Source organism: Hypanus sabinus, chromosome 29, assembly GCF_030144855.1.
Source record: "Hypanus sabinus isolate sHypSab1 chromosome 29, sHypSab1.hap1, whole genome shotgun sequence".
In the NCBI taxonomy this organism is placed as follows: domain Eukaryota; kingdom Metazoa; phylum Chordata; class Chondrichthyes; order Myliobatiformes; family Dasyatidae; genus Hypanus; species Hypanus sabinus.
In genome coordinates, this window is record NC_082734.1 from 14309943 (window position 1) to 14332265 (window position 22323).

A 22323-nucleotide genomic window follows, 5' to 3' on the forward strand; every position below is an offset into this window, starting at 1 on the left:
TCTGAGGCTGTATCCTTTGGTCCAAGACTCTCCCACCACTGGAAACACCCTCTCCACATCCACTCTATCACACCCTTTCAACGTTCGATAGGTTTCAATGAGGTCACCCCTCATTCTTCTGAATTCCAGTGAGTACAGGCCCGGAGCCATCAATCACTTTTCATATGAAAGCCTTTTCATCAGGGCCAGCAATCACCAGTGGGGTACAATTCCTGCCACTGTCTGTAAGGAGTTTGTTCATTCTCCTTGTTCTGGTGTGGGTTTCCCCCGGGTGCTCCACCGTCAGGCTGTTCCTAGCACAATCCCCGCTGATTTGATTTGACACAAAGCGGTGCATTTCTCTGTATGTTTTGGCACACATGAGACAACTAAAGTTAAGCCCCACTGACGTAACCTGGAAGGGGGATGGACAAATGCGCAAATACCTGGTTCTATATCAGTGAGGAGATTGTTTTCCAGGTATAGGAACTCCAAGGCAGTTACATTCTCAAAGACGCCAACTTTGAGGTTTTTGATGCTGTTGTTATTGAGGTGCAGGTATTGCAGCTCACCCAGTCCATTGAATGCACCTGGTGCAAGCCTGCTGATGTTGTTGCTGTTCAGGTACAGGATGGTCAGACGAGACAGGTTGGTGAAAATATTGACTGGAATCTCCGGCAGGTGCTCTGAACTGAGCCGTAGCTGGGTGGTGGTGTTGGCCAGCTGGGCGGGAATGTCGGCCAGGCTGATGTTGGTGCATCTGACATGCAGGCTGCGGGCAGAACATCTGCAGCCCTTGGGGCACCAAGCATTCACCGAGGTCACCACCGTCAGAGTGAAGCACTGCGCCAGCACCGCCGAGTAGAGGAGGAACCTGAGGGACGGCATTTTCTGCAAAGGCAAATGGTAGTTGGTAAGAGATGCACAATGTATCAGTGTAGAGCAGTTAGTTCACAATGCAAGATCACAACTGTGGGAGTGATATCGTAAAAGGAGGGAATTATTCACCAATGTGCACAATGCTTTCCAAAAGAAAACCCACCAGATTCCCTAATGAGTATTTCAGTTTCCTCTGTGCCTCTCAGCACCAATCTTGCTGTTGTCTGCTATTTCAACTCAGCACAAATAGAAAGTATGCAAGGAGCCGGCTGGATTTGAACCTGGGACTACTCGCTTCAAAGTCCAGTGTGGATGCCACTAGGCTACCAGCCAGCTACACTTCACATAGCATCCAATTATTGTGGAATATGGACGTTTCCATCATTTAGGTTGGACAAACTAGTGGAGGCTGAGAGGTGACCTGATTATAATATTATGAGAGGCATAGATAGGGCAGACAACCGGCATCCTTTTCCTGGGATGGAAATAGCTATACCAGAGGGCATGCATTTAAAGTGAGAGGGGGAAAGTCCAAAGGAGATGTGGACAAGGGGCAAGTTTATTTTACACTGTGAGTGGTGGGTATCTGTGAGGGCTGCGAGTGGAAGTGTTTGAGATTTGCTAATATGATGAATTGAGTACCAAGGCTTTGGGCTGCTCCAGGGGTTTGGATCTAAGGACTCAATTTGGTTCAGAATGCCTTTGTTGTTGCTTGCTTCAGTTGTTTGCATGATTTGGTTTTTTTTCTTTCTCTCTGCACTTTGGGGGTTGGTCTTTATTCTTACTTTAATTGGATTCTTTCTGGTTGCTTGCTTTGTGACTGCCCGTAAGCAAACAAATCTCAAGGTTGTATCCATGTATGGCTTGAATGATAATTAAACTTTGATTTGATTTGCTCCAGATTCCTTCATCTGCATTCTCTCGTGTGTCGGTCAACTGGGCTGCTTTATCCTAAAAGGTGTCCCAAGCCTTTTGAAATCTGTTGGGGCTGTAACCACATGTGCAAGTGAAGAGAGTTCCAATACAGACTTGTGTCTTGTAGATGGAGGAAAGAGCTTGTAATGTCAGGAGTGTCATTCACCACAGGGTAACCATTCTCTGTCCTGCTCTTGTAAGCAGGGTATTTATGTGGCTGACCCAAATGAGTTTGTAGTTCATGGATATTGATGGTGGGAGAATCACTGATGATGTACTGCACTGAAAAATGCCTTTTGAGCTCGTGTTTTCTATTCTGTGTTTTACGTTTGCATGATTTTTGTTTTGCGGGTGGGAGGAGGGGTTTGACGTTTCTTAGAGCAGGTTGGTTCCGTGGTTGTTCTTTGTTTCGTGGCTGTCTGCAGGAAAGATGAATCTCAGGGTTGTATACCACGTACATACTAAATCTTACTAAATAATAAATCTTTGAACATCTATATGTGGGATATGATCCATCACCTGGCATTTCTGTGGTGTGAATGTTATCTGCTACTTCTCAGCCCACGCCTGAATGCGGTGTGTATCATATTGTGGTGGATTCTGGTTAAGCGGGACTGGTACATTTTGGCCTGGCTAAGCGGATTCCCCAATTAGCCGACATTTCATGGAAATAGTTAAAAATGCAATTTAAAAAAAAAGACCAACTGAGTCACAAATTATGTAGACGGTGATGTGGTTGCATCACCGTCTGGTGTGGAAGAGACCACTGCACAGGATTGGAAAAAACTGTAAACTCTGCCAACTCCATCATGGGCACCAGCTTCCCCAGCGTCCAGGGCACCTTCAAAATGCGATGCCTCGAAAAGGTGGCATTCATCCTGAAGAACCCCCATCACCCAGAAGTCATCTTATTGGGGCCGTTAAGGAGAGGTACAGGAGCCTGAAGACGCACACTCAACATTCCAGGAACAGCTTCCTCCCCTCTGACATCAGATTTCTGAATGGACAATGAACCCATGAAAATTACCACAGTATTTGTTTTCCTCTCTTTGTGCACTATCTATCTAATTAATTTAATTTTTATATATACTTATTATAATTTATAGGTTTTTTATAATTATGTATTACAAATTTCATGATGTGTGCCAGTGATATTAAACCTGATTCTGATTCTAAATGGAATACAGCCAAATTAGAACACAACCAATACTACTGCAGTACTATAAACTGCATATTAGTTCCCTACACTTATTGATGGAGGAATTCATCAGAGTCTAATTCTTTTGGCTGTAAATGAACAAAATAGTAGAGACACCTAGCGCAGATAATGGACTGCTTTCATACAATGCTGTTGATAGTTGCATCCTCCAGATCTTCCTTTTTATTTAACGTTCAAGATGATTGTTGATACCTTAAATTCTCCGTAATTCCTAGCTTGTTGAAGTAGTGAAAGCAATTCTTTTTCACTCCTGTCTGTTTCTGGTATCTCCAAGTCTGAATGCTTGAAACTGCAGTAAGCAAATCAGTTCTGAATTGTCTCATTTCTTGCAAACTCTCAGTGACCAAAATCGCTGCTTTTTAAACAGAAGCATGCACAACTGCTGCTATTTTAAAAAATGCTCACTTGAAGCACAGTATAGTGTCTAGCTCAGGGGTGGGCAAACTTTTTGACTTGTGGGCCACAAAGGGTTCTAAAATTTGACAGGGGGGCCAGACCAGGAGCAGATGGACAGAGTGTTTTGGTAATACACCTCATAAGAGAAAATAAAATATCATGAGTTATGTAGAAAACATGTGCTTTAATTTCAATTGAAAATGAACAAATGCATTACAACAAAATATCTGTCTTTGAAGTCCCATGGTATTTAGCTATTTATTGAAATGACTTTTAAAACACTGAAAATTAAATGAATAAAATACAGCTTTTTTTAATAGTAACAGTTATTATTTTAAAGCACTGAAAATTCTGTTATCCTTCAAGATATTATCATCATCACTCTCCTCCTGACTGTCTTTATTTCAAAAATGGTAGGAGATGCAGGTCTACTTGTCCTGCTCCTTCTTATTCAATTGTCCCCTGTGCCAAAACTCAACAACGACCCGCACAAAGACAGAACAGTGACAGCGCGCCAGTATGCGGAGCGCGTTATTTGATCTGCAGCGCATTTTTTATTTTGAGAACGTACGTGCACCTGCGCACTACTCATGTCCATCACTTAACAGAAGTGACATGTAACATGGAAGGCTTATTGAAAAAAATATTTTCAAATGCATTTTTTACATAACACAACGAAGAAACATTTTTAATTTCAGTGGGAACAGTGTTGTTGGTCTCCCTTTTTAGCCAGCGCATCAAAGTCTGGATTTAGTTTTGTTGTGGCGATTCTCAGGATGGATCTGAGGTGTTGGTCTGTTAACTTGGATCTGTGGCTGGCTTTGTTGATGTTCATGACGCTGAACGCCTGTTCACACAAATAGGTCGAGCCGAACAACGCCAGCATCTTCTGTGCCGTCCTCCAGAGGTTTGGAAACACCTCTTTACCAAGTGAAGCATAAAAGTCATTCAGTTTAAGAGAGTTGAACTTCTCTTTTAAGATGGGGTCAGACTGAAGGTCGATCAGTTCCAGCTGTAGCTCCTCTGGTGCTGTTTCAGGATCTTGTGACGGGGGCAGGCCACCAACTGAAGTGACTTGTCAATTTTTTCAAAATCAGAAAAGCGACGGCAGAATTCTCTGTGCAGCGCATCCAGTGCCTCGCTGTATTTTTTCACATTTGCGCCGGCCTCTTCCAGCGTGGCTAGTGTGGGAAAATGAGTGAATAACTTATTCAAAATTTGCCTGGAGAGAAAAGCCAGCTTGGATTTAAAGGCTTTCACGTTTGTGTACATGTCATGCACAAACTGATCCTTCCCCTGTAGCTTCACGTTCAGTTCATTCATGTGTGAAAATATATCCACAGCAAACGCAAAGTCACAAAGCCAGCTCTTGCTCAGCTCAGGAAATTTGCCGGCCTTCCTCAGTAACTCCAAAAATGCACCGATCTCCTGTTTGAGCTCCCATACTCGTTGAAACACTTTGCCCAAACTTAACCAGCAGACACGGGAGTAATAAAGTAGGTCCTGGTGATCCGCATCAGTTTCCTCCAGGAACGTGATGAACTGACGGTGCTGAAGTCCCCTTGCACGTATAAAGTTGACAAGTTTTATGACAGGATTCACAACATGATTCAGCTGTAATACCGATTTACATAGAGATTCCTGGTGGATGATGCAGTGAAGGAAAATAACATCCTGGTCAGGATTTTCATCTTTCACTTTATTCTGTATTCTCCTCAGCAGGCCGACATTTTTCCCCGTCAAATTAGGAGATCCATCTGTGGTGACGTTGATAAGTTTACTCCAAGGGAGCTTCATATTTTCGATGACAGCAGACACCCGGTCATACAAGTCCTCTCCCCGTGTTTTTCCTTTCAGAGTCTCCATTGTCAAAAACTCCTCCGTTATTTCAAAAGTATTGTTAATTCCTCGGATAAAAATGAGGAGCTGAGCAGTGTCTTTTACATCGTTGCTTTCATCCAGTGCTAATGAATATAATGTGAACGACTCTGCCTTTTTATTTAAGTCGCTGGTTATATCTTCATCTATCAGTTCCACACGGCGAGTCACTGTCCTGTGTGATAAACTGATTTTTTCAAATTTGTCTTTGCTCTCCGGACACAATACACCTGTTGTCTCCACCATACATTCTTTCAAAAACTTGCCTTCAGACAGAGGCTTGCTGGCCTTTGCTAATTTGAATGACAGCATAAAACTCGCCTTGGTACTTGACTCATGAATGGCTGTTTGACGGTGAAAAAAATTTTGTTGAGCCTGTAAATTAGCTGCCAACCTCTGAGCATTAGCTTCCCGTTCTTTCGTTGACTGGTTGCTAGCATAGTTGGCATGTTTTGTGGCAAAGGGACAGCTGATATTATATTCTTTAAAAACCGCCACAGTCTCTTGGCATATCAGGCATACAGCAGCTGATCGGTGTTCGGTAAAAAGATATTTAGTTGTCCACTCCTTATTAAACACCCGACATTCTCTATCCACTTTTCTTTTCTTAGCTCCACTCATCTTTACAGAAGGGGTGAGAGGTCACAGAGTAAAGCACAAATGTGGAGTAATACGCTGCACCTCAACAAAGGTCAATGTATATAGAGTGCGTCATCTATTGGGAAAACGCCAGAATTGTGGGGAAAAACGTTAACAAGGTTTATTAATATAATTTCATCAAGTTCTGTGGGCCGGATTAAAAAGCTTAACCGGCCGCATATGGCCCCCGGGCCATAGTTTACCCATGCTTGGTCTAGCTGCTGAACAGTTTCCTGCCCCAGTTAAGTGGCGTAGTGTCCCAAATAAGCAAAGGGAATCCCTTCTATTTTCTCGATTAGTCTTTGTTTGTTTAAGAGTTATCCAAATAAGCAGCTTCCCCAGTTAACTGATAGCCCAATTAACTGCTGAATCCACTGAACGTGGAGTCAACAGCTTCCACCACTTTCATGACTGGGAGTTCTCAGGCAGTAATTAAGCAGGGTTGGATTTGTGTGCGGGATATAAATGGGCACATTATCAGGTGATCTGGCTTGCGACACAGCTGGTTTTACAGCACAAACCTGCTGTGGAGCAGCTGAAGTAGTCCTAGTGTATCCATTGCTGTGGGCCATCGTAGTAAATGAAGTGGGTTGGAAAGCAGCTTCTGTGGGTGAGAGGATCTCAGGATCGGAGCCATCGATCCAGCAGCTTTGTTTCATAGTTTGTACGTGGGACTACAACTCAGTTGTACCTCACTGGCTGTTAAATACTTAAGACATTCACATGGAGGTTGAGTGGGACTACAGCCAGAGGTCATGGGTTAAGAGTGAAAGCTGAAAATTTTAAGGGAAACATGAGGGGAAACCTCTTCACTCAGAGGATGGTGAGAGTGTGGCATGAGCTGCCAGCATGAGGGGTGCATGCGAGCTTGATCTCAACTTTGGATAGGTACATGGATGGTAGGGGGATAGAGGGCTATGGTCCCAATGCAGGTCGATGGGAGTAAATAGATTAAATTGGGTTTCAGCATGGACTAGATGGGCCAAAGGGCCTGTTTTGTTGCTGTATTTCTCTATGTTGAAAGAGTTTAAGTACTGTCTTCATTGATTTTAGACTGGACAGTGTGATCTCTATCAGAAGTACTGTAAAAAAGAGGCAAGTAACATTTATGTTACAAAGGTGTCAGGCAATGATTGTTTCCAGCAAGTGAGAATCTACCTACCTATCATTAATATTCAATGACATTGCTAACAGTGACTCTCTAGCCATCAATACCCTAGGGATCCCCATTGACCAGAAACTCAATTGAACCAAACAAACGCACAAGAATGCTCAAGGAACTCAGCAGGTCAGACACCATCTATGGAAAAGAGTACAGTCTACGTTTCGGGCCGAGACCCTACTTCAGGACTGAGAGGAAAGCATGGAGGGGAAAGAGGCTTGCTGAACGGTGATAGGTGAAGCCAGGTGGCTGGGAGAGGTGAGTGGACCGTAGAAGAAATGGAAAGAGGAGGAGACCGGAGGGAAGTGATAGACAGGTGAGACGTAGTTTCAGGCCAGAGTGGGGAATAGAGGAAAAGGGGAGGGGGAGGGATTTCTTTTCACTGGAAGAAGAAATCAATATTCATGCCACCAGTTTGGAGGCTACCCAAACGGATTCAAGGTGTTGCTCCTTCACCCCGCCGGTGGCCTCATCTTGATGAGGCCATGGACCCACATGCCAGAATGGGAATGGGAATTAAAATGTTTGGCCACCGGGAAGCCCCAGTTGGGGCATATGGTGTGGAGCTGCTCAACGAAATGGTTCCCCAATTTATGATGGGTCTCACAAAAGTACTGCAGCTGTACACATAGATCAGCAGCTGGGTATCCTGCTCTCGATAATACACCTTCTGACACCGCAGAACCTTTCTACTAACTACTAGGCACAAGTTACGGATGTGATGGTCTTCTCTCCACGTGTCTGGGTGGGTGCAATGCCAACAACTCTCAGGAAACTCATCCGGACAAGCAGCCCACCAACCACTGCAAATAATTCATTCACTACATCACTGGCACACAGAGGCTACAGTGGGCACCAGATGCAAAATTCTCTGCAGTTCCTTGCCCGGATCTCTTCAAGAACACTTCCCAAACCTTGAAGCTTCTACCAGCGTAAAGGACAAGGGCAGCAAGTTCTTGCGGACACCTCCATCTTCAGGTTCCCATCCAAGTCACAAGCCATCCTGACTTGGGAAGTCAACTCAGTGGCCACTTTTTTAGGTACCTCCTGTACCTAATAGAGAAGTCACTCTATTATGTCTGTGGTCTTCTGCAGCTGTAGCCCTTCCACTTCAAGTTTTGACATGTCTTTTTGCATTCAGAGGAGGTCTTGCACACCACTGTTGTAACGCATGGTTATTTGAGTTACTACTTCCTTCCTGTCAGCTTGAACCAGTCTGGCCATTCTCCTCCGACCTCTCTCATTAACAAGGCTGCTGACTGGATGTTTTCTTTGTATCTTGCACCATTCTTGTGTAACCCTCTCATGGGGGCTCGTATGCAAACTCATTGGCTAACTCTGCTAACAGCCATGTGACTCAGCAGTCAGAAGGCCACCTTCTATAAGCATCACAATATGATTTGGCTTCAACCAAACAGGAAACTTGGGATGTTCTGATTAAGGAACGATGATAGTAGTGAATGCTGTGTAAATACTGCCCCACGCAGTTATTGCTCACCAGAAAAATAACAGACTGTACACCAGTATAAAATAAAATTACAAAGGAAATATATTTACCAATATTTCAACTTTAACAGATAGTTAACGGGAAAAGAAAAGGGCCCATTACTGTTAAACCAGTCTAAATGTGCACATAAACATTGGAGCTCGTTTCCGTAGCAGTTGGGTGTATCACTGAATACCTATCACTGACCACAGAATTTTCCTTGAAAAACATTACGAGCAAACTGACCAACTCAGAAGTATTGGCACTTGCTCCTTGAAACCATTCATCTGCTCAAAGTACTCTTTGCAATAGGGTCTCCCCTTCGGGTGGGATCCTCCAAGCATCTTCCCTTGTGCTCTTCTCCACCTCCTCACAATAAGACTCCAAATCAGACTACTGTCCTTCAGAAATTGGATTCCGCCCATCTCTCTCGAATCTTCCGTAGCGTCCCACTGGGCAAAATGTTACCAAGACAAACCCAATTGGCTGACACAACATTCCCAGGTTGGGCAAATGGCTCCTTATCTTTGGCTAAGGCCAAAACACAAGTCTACAAAGCTTACAAACAGGGCACGTTGCATTTGCAGAAAACAGCTAATATAAAAAATACCTCACAGCTCAGCAGTAGAAATCTTAGCCAGGGCATCTTAGAGTTGCTGCACATGATTGGCTGATTAGATATTTGCATTAATGAGCAGGTGTACAAAGTGGCCACTGACAGTATATTGTCAGCCATCTTTTGGTGCTGGGTCTAAATCCCGCCCAACACCATAGTGGGAATGTTACCACCAGAACAAGTGAAGCTCAAGGACAATTAAAAAAGGCAAATAAATACTAGCCTTGCTAGTGACACTGGCATGTTGAAAATGAATTTAAAAAGAGAAACCAAGATCTTTCTGATTAATTTGTAGAGACACTTTGCTGCTAATGTTGCTCAGCCTTCATCAATATTACAACCAAACCTTTGCCCTACCTTAATCCTGCCCTGTTCTGCTGGAAATCTTGCTGGACAAGATGTGGTGAGGCAAGTTATTTATCAAAAGCTTGTTCCCTCGTCCGAAATGCGCAAATCGCATCATGCTTAAAAGCATTGGGAAATCACTGGAGGAAGTGGGCTGACTTGAAACGGCTTATTGTACAAGATTCCCTTATCTGGGATGCAAAATGTGTCTTTCGTTTTCCTGTTCGACTGGCTAATCTCAACAGGAAGCAAGTCATCTTTAATCTTGCGAAGTCAATACAATTAGCAAACGTCAGATCAGTACGCAGAGATATCCAATCTCTCAGTGTCCAGTATATTTTAATTGACCTACAGAGAGGCTTCTGACGCCACATCCTCCCAATCTACTCTGCCCTTACAACCCAGCTGTTGTTCTCACTATTATTTATTGACTTACTTGGCACTATTTTATTTATTTGCACCGTTTGTCTTTTGCACATTGGTTATTTTCAAGTCTTTCTGTGTAGTTATTCATTGATTCTATTGTATTTCTTTGTTCTACTATGAATGCCTGTGAGAAAATGAATTTCTAGGCCGTATATGGTGACATAAATGTACTTTGATAATAAATTTACTTTGAAGTTTTGAACTTCATTCAATGACCCCCAAAATCAGTTTCAACACTGTCTTGGCCAGCCATGGAGTCTCCACTCGGGCCCATCTAATACTGTGCAACCAATATCCCTCCATATCAAGTTGAACCAAGCATCACCCCTCTCATCCTAGACTCTTCATTCCAGGAAGGATCCCCTTCTTCTTTCTAGTGACTTGTTCTTGGGCTATGTGTAGCATTGGGAAAGATTCAGTGATTCAGAAGTTGACCGTGTGTTTTGTGAAGTTAATCAAGTAGTCAGAAGATACAATTCAGTTTTGCCATTTAGACTGAGTATTTACGTAGTTTACTTAGTTGTTGAGATACTACACAGAATAGGCTCCTCCCATCCTTCGAGCTGCAGCACCCAGCGATCCCCTGATTTAATCCAAGCCTAACCACAGACAATTTACAATGACCAATTAAGTTAACAATCAGTGTGACTTTGGTCTGTGGAAGGAAACCAGAGCGTCTGGAGGAAACCTACATGATTGTGGGAAGAACATACAAACTTCTTTCAGGCAGCAGCGGGAATTGAACCCGGGTCACCGGTACTGTAAAGCGGGATGCTAACCACTATGCTACGCTGCCCCCATTAATACAGTTGCTATATTAAGCACCGAACAGTAACAGCCTGATACTTATCAGCCCCTCTCTATATGTTGTCCCAGTCCTGTTTCAGGCTCTGTTATCTGAGGGATTGCAAACAGTGCTGAGCATTTTAAAATAACCAGCAAATGTTCCCAATAATCTCCAGTAACCCAACAGGCCTGAGACCTTGGTGCCAAACTGGCAAATTTCAGAATCAGGTTTAATATCACTGGCATAGGTCGTGAACTTTGCGCAGCAGTACATTACAATACGTGATACAGAAGAAATCTGTAAATTACAGTAAGTAAATATATGTATGTCAAATATTTAAATTAAATAAGTAGTGCAAAAACAGGAATTAAAAAATGTAGTGAGGTAGTGTTCATGGGTTCAGTGTCCATTCAGAGATCGGATGGCAGAGGGTAAGAAGCTGTTCCTGAATTGTTGAGTGTGTGCCTTCAGGCTTCTGTACCCCCTTCCTGATGGTAGCAATGAGAAGAGGGCATGTTCTGGGTGATGGGGGTCCTTAATGATGGACGCCACCTTTTTCAGGCATTGCTCCTTGAAGATGTCCTGGATAGTACGGAGGCTAGTGACCATTATGGAGCTGACCAAGTTTACAATTCTCTGTAGCTTACTTTGATCCTGTGCAGTAGCACACCCCCCAAACCAGACAGTGATATGGCCACACTATTGGATGTTATTTACACTCCATCACATTTTAATCCTCTTTATTTAAGGATGTTACATAGTATTATAACAGATAGCCTATGAGCTTCAAACTCCTGGTTATCTTAAAGCCATGAATGGGAGGGAACATGGGATCCAGGACCCCAGAAGTGTGGTAATTGGGTTCCCCCTCACCCGCCAGCATCTTGGAAGGGGAACTCACAAACTGAGGCCCGTTATGTGGGAGGGAGAGCAGAAACCTAGGCAGGGGTAAGTAAGAACTGTGTGGTGTCAGAACTGGTATCCTGTGATGGATTAGTGCTGCGGGGCAGGCCTGGAGGATTGATAAGTTGGCAGAGTAGGAATGCTGTTGATTTGTTGGCGTCACACGGAAGCCTAGCATAGTGCTTTACAGCGGAGCCAACGATCCCACCACTGTCTGTAAGGAGTCTGTACATCATGGGTTTCTGCCGGGTGCTCCAGTTTCTCCCGCATACCGAAGGTGTACAGATTAGGGTTAGAGAGGCGTGAGCGTGCTACGTTGGCAGCAGAAGCATGTTGGTACTTGCACCCAGCACGTCCTCGGACTGTGTTGGTCATTGACGTAAGTGGCACACCTCATTCTAGGTTTCGATGTATGTGTGACAAAGAAAGGTTAACTTTACTTTTGATCTTTATCTGTTCAGATGAAGCAAAAGTATGCAGGACTTCTAGCTGGTCATGGTAAACTGACGTACAGTTGTCTATCCTGTTGAAGTATTCTTAAGCTGCAACATTAATATATTAATATATATCCTCTCACTCTCTCACCCTCATTTTCTCCTCTCCTCCTCTCTCTCCCACATTCTCTCTCCTCTTCCCCTCTCTTCTCTCCCCTCTCTCCTCCTCTCCACCCTCTGCTCCCTCCTCTCCCTCCCCTCTCTTTCTCTCCCCCCTCCCCTGTCTCCCCCTCTGCATCCTCCCTCTCCTCCCTCTCCCCGTCTCCCCCTCTGCATTCCCTCTCTCTCTCTCTCTCTCTCTCTCTCTCCCCCCCCTATCCCTCTTTCTTCCCCCCTCACTCTCTGTCCATAGATGATGGCTGAAATTTCTGAACGTTGCCAGCATTTTCTGCTGTTATTTCAGATGCCATGCTAGTGTTTATCTGAAGAGTAGTTTGTACTGAGGGAGTTCGAGGTCAGGTGGCGGTGTGGGGAGTTAGCCATTTCCAGTTGTTTACGGCATGGTATCTGGTACAATCAGCTTCCTGCTTTTGTCCTGATTTAGCAAGCGCCTGTCTTTCAGTCACTGCCCAGGAACAAGCTGTGGGCAGCATTGTTCCAATACCATACCATCTTCCTGTCTGAAAAGCACAGAAGTCATCAAATACCATGCCAAGAACATGTTCCACTTTGGCCTTTTGGCACCAAGCGTGGAGCAGCAAGGCCGCCTGTAAACCACGGGAGTGGAAGGGTTAACATATGAGGAGCTCTTGATGGCTCTGGGAGCTGTGTTCGCTGGAGTTTAGAAGAATGAAATGGGATCTCATTTAAACTTACTGAATTTTTAAAGGCCTCGATAGAGTGGACATGGAGAGGATGTTTCCTATAGTGCAAATTGTGTTGCTGTTATGGCAAGGGTTCACATACACCAAACAAATGCAGATTTAAAGGTGAAATTTGCAGAAAATAAACAAAATAGGACACATACAGAGAGCATGTTGGCAGACAAAAAAATAAACGGGCCTGCACAGAGAAGAGAAAAGTCAAGTTGCAGTTTCGTAAAGAGCACTAATCTGTACGCTGTTGAAAAATCTGACAATGATGAGGGTGACACAGGACTGTATAGCCTTGAGGTCTAAAATGTGAAAATTAGCAATAGACAAGCAATATGGCTTATGCTAGAAGAAAGCAGAAAATTAATTAGAAATGGAATTAGGCACTGGTTCAGTTGTTTCAGTCAATCCACAAAGTAAGTTTGAATGGCATTTCAAATCTACAAAACTGAAACCTGCAAAGATCCAACTAAGACCTTACACTGGAGAAACGATAACCCCTTTGGGAATTACATTGGTGGCAGTGTAATACAACAACCAACAAGCCACATTGAGCTGGTATGTGGTAAAAACAGAAGGAACAGCATTTTAGGATGTGTTTGGTTGAGACATATACAATGTGATTGGAGATCCACCCAACATTTGCATGCCATATCTCCTGCAATGAGGCCAATGGAAAGTGAAATAAGAAAGGTACTGGATTTCTCCACAACTGTTTCTAAGCTGAACACCATAAACCATTGTCCTATAGAGGACAACAGGTATTGGTGTCAATCTCTGAGCCTCTGGTTGGAAAGCATTTTGGACCAAGGAAGGACCATGCTGCTCAGAGGGATTGTGAAACTGATAAAAGCAGCGGTCCAACTGCAACAGTTTTTGTAGGCAACGTGTCTGAGAAAGCTTCTGATATGTTAATCAGGCAGTTTCTTGTGAAATGTGGCTTGGTTTTAAGCAGGAAGAGAGTTCAACAAGCTTCTGATAAGATGACAATGTGTTCAAACGCAAGGCCTCTCAGGAACTAACCAAAGATGTGCTATTCTTTTTAAAAACTATTCTTTAGGATTGTAAGACTACAGTGGACTCCATAAAAATTGGTACAGAAGGGTACAGGGTATCAAAGGAGCCAGCCCTTGGGTTGGAGAAGGAGAAGCTGGTGCTTGAGACAGAGAAGGAGAAGCTGGCAGACAGGAATGCTGTCTCATTTGACTATATCCGTGTATGGTTTGAATAACAATTAAATTTGATTTGATTTGATTTTGATTCAGGAAAGTTGCTACTATTGAGAATTTGTGAGCATAAGGAACCAGAATCTGCTCTGCAAGCATTAAGGTTATTGCATGAACTTCAAATGGGAGACAGAAAACTGCTTGTAAAAGTAGATACAAAGACCAAAACCCAGCTGGATCAATGCAGACATAAGCCCAGGGCAACCAGAGCAGGCCCACAGCCTCAGACTCAGTTTATCACACAACTTTCCTGAATCAAAATCAAATCAAATCAAATTTAATCCTTCATGGAGCACACAGACACAAAGCTAGAGCAGGCCCACAGCGTCAGCGCTGCAGAGAGCAGAGCAAACATTGAGGAGCAGCAAGCAGAATCGGCCCGACCCTCGACTCTGGTCCCGACACCTGGCCTTTTCAATCCATCTGGTTTGGCGTTTAAATCATCCAAACATCGGGTCGTCTCTCGTACTAGAAACTGGACTCTATTGCATTCAATATGGACTGAAGGAGCCAATCAGGTGAGCAGGAAGCAATAAAACTGACCAATAACATAGCTGATTAGTGCCTGGTAAGGAGAAGGACAAAAGTACGACTGGTGATGAACTTGCAGCTCTTGACTGTTGTCCACGAACTTGAAACCAGGGTTCTGGACTGGATTCGCTGGAGACATTCACAGTTTGGGGATTGAAGAGGTAATTGCGCAGATGGCTGCCATGTTGAAGGATCATGCAAGCCACTCATAAGAACATAAGAAATAGGAGCAGGAGTCGGCCAGCTAGCCCGTTGAGCCTGTTCCGCCATTCGATAAGATCATGGCTGATCTGACCATGGACTCATCTCCACTTATTTGGTTTTTCCCCATAACCCTTAATTCCCCTACTATGCACAAATCTATCCAACTATGTCTTAAATTAGACTACTGAGGTAGTCTCTTCTGCTTCATTGGGCAGAGAATTCCACAGACTCACAGTTTCTCCTCACCTCTGTCCTAAATTTACCCCCTTCCTCCCTGAATCTTGAGGCTGTGTCCCCTAGTCCTAGTCGTGAGTTGGTTGGAATCTAAGAATTACTTGGACATCAGCTTATCTCAGGATGCTTTACTTTTGAGTTGTTGGCAGCTAATTCGTGCACGGTGACCTCTCTGCTGAAATTTTGACCTGCTGAGTTTTGAATGTGCTGCTTTGGATTTCCAGCATCTGCAGGCTTCCTCGTGTTTACGGTTTATTGTTCCACAGCGAACGGGGGATGCCTACCCCGAAAGAGGTTAAATCTTCTCCTCGACGGGAGCTCAGTGGAAACTTAGGTTTCTGGGGTGAGGTTTGAACCCACGCCCCCTGATTCAGAGCCATGATTTTTACCCTTCTGAATTAAGCTCCTTCCGTACTCCCAGCCTGCCAACACGGCAACTGCTCCTTTTAGAGTAAGAGGGCATGGAAACAGATCCTTAAGTAATTTATTACCCTCACCATTTAGTCTCCCCACATTGCCTTCAAGCCGTCTGGAAGAGGGACAATTTACAGCAATCAATTAAACTATCAGTCCTTTGGGGTAACCAGAGCTCCAGGAGGAAACACACAAAGTCACAGGGAGAAGCTGCAAACTTCACATAGACGGAATTGAACCTGCGACTGGCCACTCTCACCGGGTCTCTAGTGCCAAGACGCGGATCGCAAGCAGAAAGTGACGGTAAGCCAAACCGGTTCTCACTCACCTGTGAGGGAAAAGACCGATTCCGCCGCAGGGTTCGACCTGCAGAGCGATTAGGCTGCCAGTTGGCAGGTTGGACGGTCTGCCCACCCTGGGTGCTGCCTGTCACGGTGGTCAGCTGCTGCCACAAGCGAATGGTCCGGCAATCTGTGCAGCAAGCCTTCTATCCAGTCTGAGATCGGGAAGTGGAGAGCTTCCTGCCATTGTCTAAGGCTATGGAAGGGGAGGGACTTAAAACACCAGGGAAGGTCTTGTTACTGTTGAGTGCAACCGGAGACCCAGAAAGCAGAGCAGTACGTTGTCCCAATAAAATACCAGAACAGAGAGCAAGCGAGCGCCCAGTACAGGACACAGAGATCTACCCTTTCCTGTTGCTTTCTGATGCCTCTTTCAGAAGAGCTATCACTTTGCTGTGAGACCTGCTTCCCCTCTGAAATACCATTTAGCCCAGGCACCGTACTGCTGATCTCACTGGCAGGGACGGCATTGGCAACTGGCCATATTCCAGAAGGAATTACAATGTGAGGCCCACCATTCACCCTGTTCCCGTATTTCTACTCTTCCTTATCCGACTCACTTTTCCACTGGCTGGCTTTTCCACTCCAATCGGAAAATGGAAAAGTTTTGTAATTGACTGTTGACCTTGCCCTCCCGGCCGATGTATTTTAACCAGTGGTTAAAAAAAGAATTGAACAATTGTGCTTATTTTTGTCATCGAGTCATGGGGACAGGCCCTTCAGCCCAACTCATCTGTGCAAACCAGACTTTCTGTGGTAGTCCCATTTGCTTGTGTTTAGTCCACTTCCCTCTAAGATTTTCCCAGACCCAGATTGGAGGTGAGATCCGGTTTCGCCTGCTCTCCGCAATGTCCTCTCCTCTCTCCAGGGCGCCAGAGCCCTTCGCTGTTCTGATGTTTGGTCAATTTAAACGCTGGCCCAGATGGTCTGAAAAGACAGGGTGGTGGGATCCAAGGCGTGAGCCAATCTTGCTTGCTCTCCATGATGGTCACTCCTCTTTCCAAGGCACTGAGGCTATGAAGACTGCCCAGGCTGCTGTGGATGAACTGATAAGAGAGACTCCAGGCCTACTCTGGGCTGCTCTGGGGTTTCAGATCTCATTTTGGTTTGGAATGTTGTTGTTCATTTCAATCGTTTGCATGGTTTGTGTTTTTTTCTTTCACTTGTGCATTGGGTGTTTTTATTTTTTTTGTTTAATTGGGTTCTTTCAGGTTTCTTGCTTTGTGGCTGCCTGTAAGCAGACAAATCTCAAGGTTGTATAATTTATACAGTGTTGGCGCGTGGCCTAGTGGATAAGGCATCGGTCTAGTGATCTGAAGGTCACTGGTTCAAGCCTCAGCTGAGGCAGCGCGTTGTATCCTTGAGCAAGGCACTTAACAACACATTGCCCTGAGACGTCACCGGTGCCAAGCTGCTTGGGTCCTAGTGCCCTTCTCTTGGACAACATCGGTGGCGTGGAGAGGGGAAGGCTTGCAGCTTGGGCAACTGCCGGTCTCCCATACAACCCTGCCCAGGCCTGGGCCCTGGAAATTCCAGGCGCAGATCCATAGTCTCACGAGACTAAAGGATGCCTATTACTATTATTATAATTTATACATTCTTTGATAGTAAATATACTTTGAATCTTAAATTTTTCCTATACACCTGTCCAACTGTCTTTTAAATGTTGTAATCGTATCCGCTTTTACCACTTCCTCTGGCAGCTCGCTCCACATACCCGTCACCCTCCATGTGATTACATCATCCCTCCATTCCCCTTTATATCTCTCTCCTCCCACCCTAGCTTTACCCTTCTCTACCCTGGGATAGAAACAAACTCACCCTGCCATCTTATTTATGCCCCTCTATAAGGTGACCCCTCAGCCTCCTATGCTTCAGGGGAACAAAAAGCCCCAGCCTATCCAATCTCTCCTTAAAACTCAGTTCCTACAGCACTGGTAACACCCTTGTGAACTTTTGCTTCCAATAACCAGGTGACCAGACTTGCCCACAATACTCCGTGTGGTCCCACCAATACCTTGTACGGTCCACTACTACACTTTTACCCCTTCGTGTCTCACTCAATGGTTGTTGATTCCTGGAGGGCTGGCGATTCCATTTGGATGTGGGGGGTGGGTGGGCTGTCGTGATTTGACTGATCTCTACGTCTTCCAGCTGACTAGTCACCCTCTCACCTGATGCAGCGTCTCTGAGGCCAATCATGACAACTCACTGCTCAGACCATGGCAGCCAAACTGAGGCCGGCTCAGGGGTCATACCTGGGCTGCCTTGACATATATGTCACCCTTGCCCAGCCATTAGGGTCTCTCTCAGTTTGGGGGAAAGCAGAGATGACAAGAAAGTGTTGGCAATGTCCACAGCAGCCATACAGCACTTGGGTTCAATCCTGCTGTTGGTGTGAATTTAATTTAATTTTTATTGAGATACAGCACAGAATGGGCCCCTCTGGCCCTCTTCCAGCCACTCAGCCCAACAATCCTCCGATTTAATTCCAGCCTAATCACACAACTGTTTACAGTGACCAGTTAGAAGAGTGAGAGGAGATCTTACAGAAACGTATAAAATCATGAAAAGGATAGATAAGATAGAAGCAGGAAAGTTGTCTCCTCTACAGGTAAGACTAGAACTAGAAGATGTTGCCTCAAGATTCAGGGGAGTAGATTTAGGACGGAGATGAGGAGGAACTGCTTTTCCTAGAGGGTGGTGAATCTGTGGAATTCTTTGCCCAATGAAGCAGTGGAGGCTACCTCAGTAAATATATTTAAGACAAGGTTGGATAGATTTTTGATAGTAGGAGATTTAAGGGTTATGGGGAAAAGGCAGTTTAGGTGGAGGTGAGTCCGTGGCCAGATCAGCCATGATCTTATTGAATGGCGGAGCAGGCTCAACCTACTGATCTACTTCTGCTCCTATTTCTTATGTTCTTAACCGACCAGCCAGTACATCTTTGGACTGTGGGAGGAAACTAGAGCACCTGGAGGAAACCCACGCAGTCATGGGGAGAACGTGCAAATTCCTCACAGGCAGTGGCAGGAATTGAACCTGGGTCACTGGTACTGTACTCACTACCATGTTCTCCCTGTGACAGCACGGGGTTGCTCTGGGTGCCCCAGTTTCCTCCCACATACATACTCCTGTATCCCAAAGATGTGCTGTTGCTGGGTTAGTTGGCCCTCTAAATTGCCCCAATGTGTAGGTGAAGGGTAGAACAAGAGTCGGTGAGTCATACAGTTAGGAAAGAGGCAAATTGTATGCCAACAGTGTTGTGTAGACACTTAAATGCCGTTGATGACTCTGTTTCCACTCACCGTTCTACCACTCTCTGGGCGAGAGAAGCCCCCTCAGATCCCCTCTGAATCTCCAACTCTTTATCCTAAACCTCCTGTGTCTCCTCCAGTTTCATCTGCCTGCTATATGGGGGAGTATTTCCTGCAGTCCGCCCTATCTATACCTCTCATAATTTTATACATCACAATCACGTCCCCTCTTAACTGCCTCTGCTCCAGTGATAATAGATGCAACTTCAACAGTGTCTCCTCATGACCGAAATACTCCTTCCCAGTGGTGAACCTCCTCTGGATCCTCTTCGGGGTTAAAGCATAATTTCGGTGGTGCGGTAATGAGGAATCCACACAATCCCCCAGCTGAGCTGATGGGAAGGAGGGGAGAATAAAATTGGACTGGTGTAAATGGTTGGCATCAACTCGGTGGGCCAAAGGGCCTGTTTTTGTGCTGTATAGCTCTGGCTCATTTCATGAATTAATATATTGACGAAGGGCCTTCAAAATTAATCTTTATCTTCTTCAGAGCTCCCCTTATCACCCAGCTTTGTATTTCCTGCACTGTTGAGCCCTGCAAGCCTCTGTGGCTTGCTACAGAACGTTAATCTCCCAGGTTTCTCGAGCGCCGGTTTACTAACTGCTACCTTAACCAGAACCATTGAGCCCCTGTGCCTTCTGTCTGGTCTTATCAAGTTAATTGTGACTGGCGCGTGTTTGCTGCATTCTATGATTATGTAAAGCAGTCTCCAATAAGCTCTTTAGCGGAGTCCAACTGAGTTATAGAGAATGATTTGTCTCGCGGTGTCCCTCTGAGGCTCTGTTGGTATTCCGAGGCCTCACCACATGTTTCCATCTCTTTGTGGGGACTCTGCTGTCTTCCGCTCCTGGGCCAGGTCACGAGCCTGCTGTCCACCGCTGCTAGGTTGAGTCCAACCCCAGTGATGATGAAAGCCTGCCGTTCCTCCGCTCTTGGGCCAGTCTTGCGAGTGTGCACTATGACAGGGACCAGGGAGCTAATGTAAAGTTTAGATGGAACTTTGAATGTTCTGCACTTGGAATAATATGTACAGTCTGTACAGACTCCTCACTGGCAGAAATGACTCATAAAGATCTGGGGAAAGGACTGACAATCTTGATGAAGATGTTGCTGGAATATCGAAGATGACCCAACAAGGAAGATCAAGGACAATGGAGATCCTTGCCTTGAAAAGTTTGGAAGTTATGTAAAGCTATTACAGTTTCCATAAGGAAAGTAACTAGACAAAGTAAAAGAGTAAAGTTCAAATTTCAAAGTGCATTTATTATAAAAGTATGTATACATTACTACTATAATGTTGCACCAACTAATCTGATAAAAGATTTAGGATGAACTTCAATACACAGAGAGCTGTGAGTGGGGAACGACCTGTCACAGGTAATCTTCAACGTATCCATGTAAGGGAAAGCTTGATGCATACACAAGATAGAAAGCCTTCACCTATCACCTCACTTCCCCACCTTCTGTCACTCCTCCATCTGCTTATTTCTCCTCCTCACCTGGATTCACCTATCGCTTGCCAGCTCATGTGCACCCTTCCCCCTCCTCTCTTTATATTGCCCATCTGTCCTCCATTTTTCAGACCAGGTGAAGGGTCTTGATCTGAAAAGTCACTGGTCCATTTCCTCCACAAATGCTGCCTGACTGTCTATTTGCAAAATTCTTCCCACTTCCTCTTGCCTCTTTGCTTTACATTTTCCATTGAAAAGTATCTGTTAACACCAAACCTTTGAGCTCTAGTAGCACTAGGGTGTCTAACTAAAGGCCTGATCTCTGTTAGGCCAATGTCACACACACAATATGCTGGAGGAACTCAGCAGGCCAGGCAGCATCTATGGAAAAGAGTCAACAGTCGACATGTCGGGCTGAGACCCCTCTTCAGGACTGAGAGGGAAGGGGGAAGATGCTGGACCATAGAGGTGGGGGAGGGGAGAAAGCCTAACTAGAAAGTGATAGGTGAAGCCAGGTGGGTGGGAAAGGTCAAGGGCTGAAGAAGGAAGAAACTGATAGGAGAGGTGGACCAGAGGAGAAAGAGAAGGAGGAGGGGTCTTGTGGGGGGGGGAGGGGGGAGTAATAGGCAGATGAGAAGAAGTAAACAGTCAGAGTGGGGAATAGAGGGGGGGGATGAGAGGATTTGTTTACCGGAAGGAGAAATCGATATTCATGCCATCAGGTTGGAGGCTACCCAGACGGATTATAAGGTGTTGCTTCTCCAGCTTGAGTGTGTCTTCATCTAGGCACAAGAGAAGGTCATGGACCGACATGTCAGAATGGGAATGGGAATCAAAATTAAAATGTTTGGCCACTGGGAAGTCCCTCCTGAGGTCAATGTCAGATCTCCACTGCACTCAGGATTCTGGTTTGAGGGTTTAGGCCTGCCAGTATACAGTTTACAGAGTACAGCCTGAAACAAGAAGGTCCTCCCAATCTGGCTGGTAGGATCCATGCACCGCAGACAACTGATGTGTGGTTCATGCTCAAGATTCATCCTCTCGTGACCTTATGTCACTCTAAGTACCTCCTTATGTTTCAATCTCCATCATGTGACTGGATGTGTGGTACACTGTCCCAGTTCGCACATGGTCTGTTTATTGCTGGGTGTTTGCCAGCAGACAGTGATCGCCAAGTAACGGTAGGTTTAGCTGGACAATGGGCACTCTGTACTGGAGTTCTGCACGCACAGACACACAGCCACTCTCAACACGTCCAGCATTCTTTTAAACTCCCCAAGACTTTCTGAAAGGCACCTTAAGAGTAAGTGCCCACTCCTAGCTATGAACATGACGTTACATAACTGTAAATTGTCAACAACAGCTTTTAAATCCTGATTATCTATGGTGTGTACCGGATAACACAGCAAGAGCCCATGGTCTATTCATCTTGGAATGTCTATTTGCAAAACTCATCCCATTTCCTCTTGCCCAATTGCTCTGCGACTGGCTTTCCCCTTTTCTGCATATTGCTTTGGGAAGCTGCATAGCGCTGAGTATAAAAATTTCAGAAATCATGTTGCCGCCATATGAATTTGTGTTTAAACTACATTTGAAGAGTTGTCTGCAGTTCTGGTCACCAGATTACAGGAAAGATATGGAGACTTTAGAAGTGGTTCATCAGGGTGT

At 45.1% G+C, this 22323-nt stretch overlaps 1 protein-coding gene across 1 annotated transcript in view; it reads right to left on the reverse strand.

Moving 5' to 3' along the window:
- The window catches only part of LOC132383030 (chondroadherin-like), a 30346-nt gene extending 14340 nt beyond the window's left edge, over nt 1-16006 (reverse strand). Inside the window, exons 1-2 of the mRNA XM_059953734.1 lie at nt 15874-16006; nt 426-870 (exon numbers count right to left, since the gene is read on the reverse strand). Coding sequence (XP_059809717.1) covers nt 426-867 — 442 coding nt within the window. The 5' untranslated portion in view covers nt 868-870; nt 15874-16006. The remainder of the gene's footprint in view (nt 1-425; nt 871-15873) is intronic.
- Between the last annotated feature and the right edge of the window lie 6317 nt (nt 16007-22323).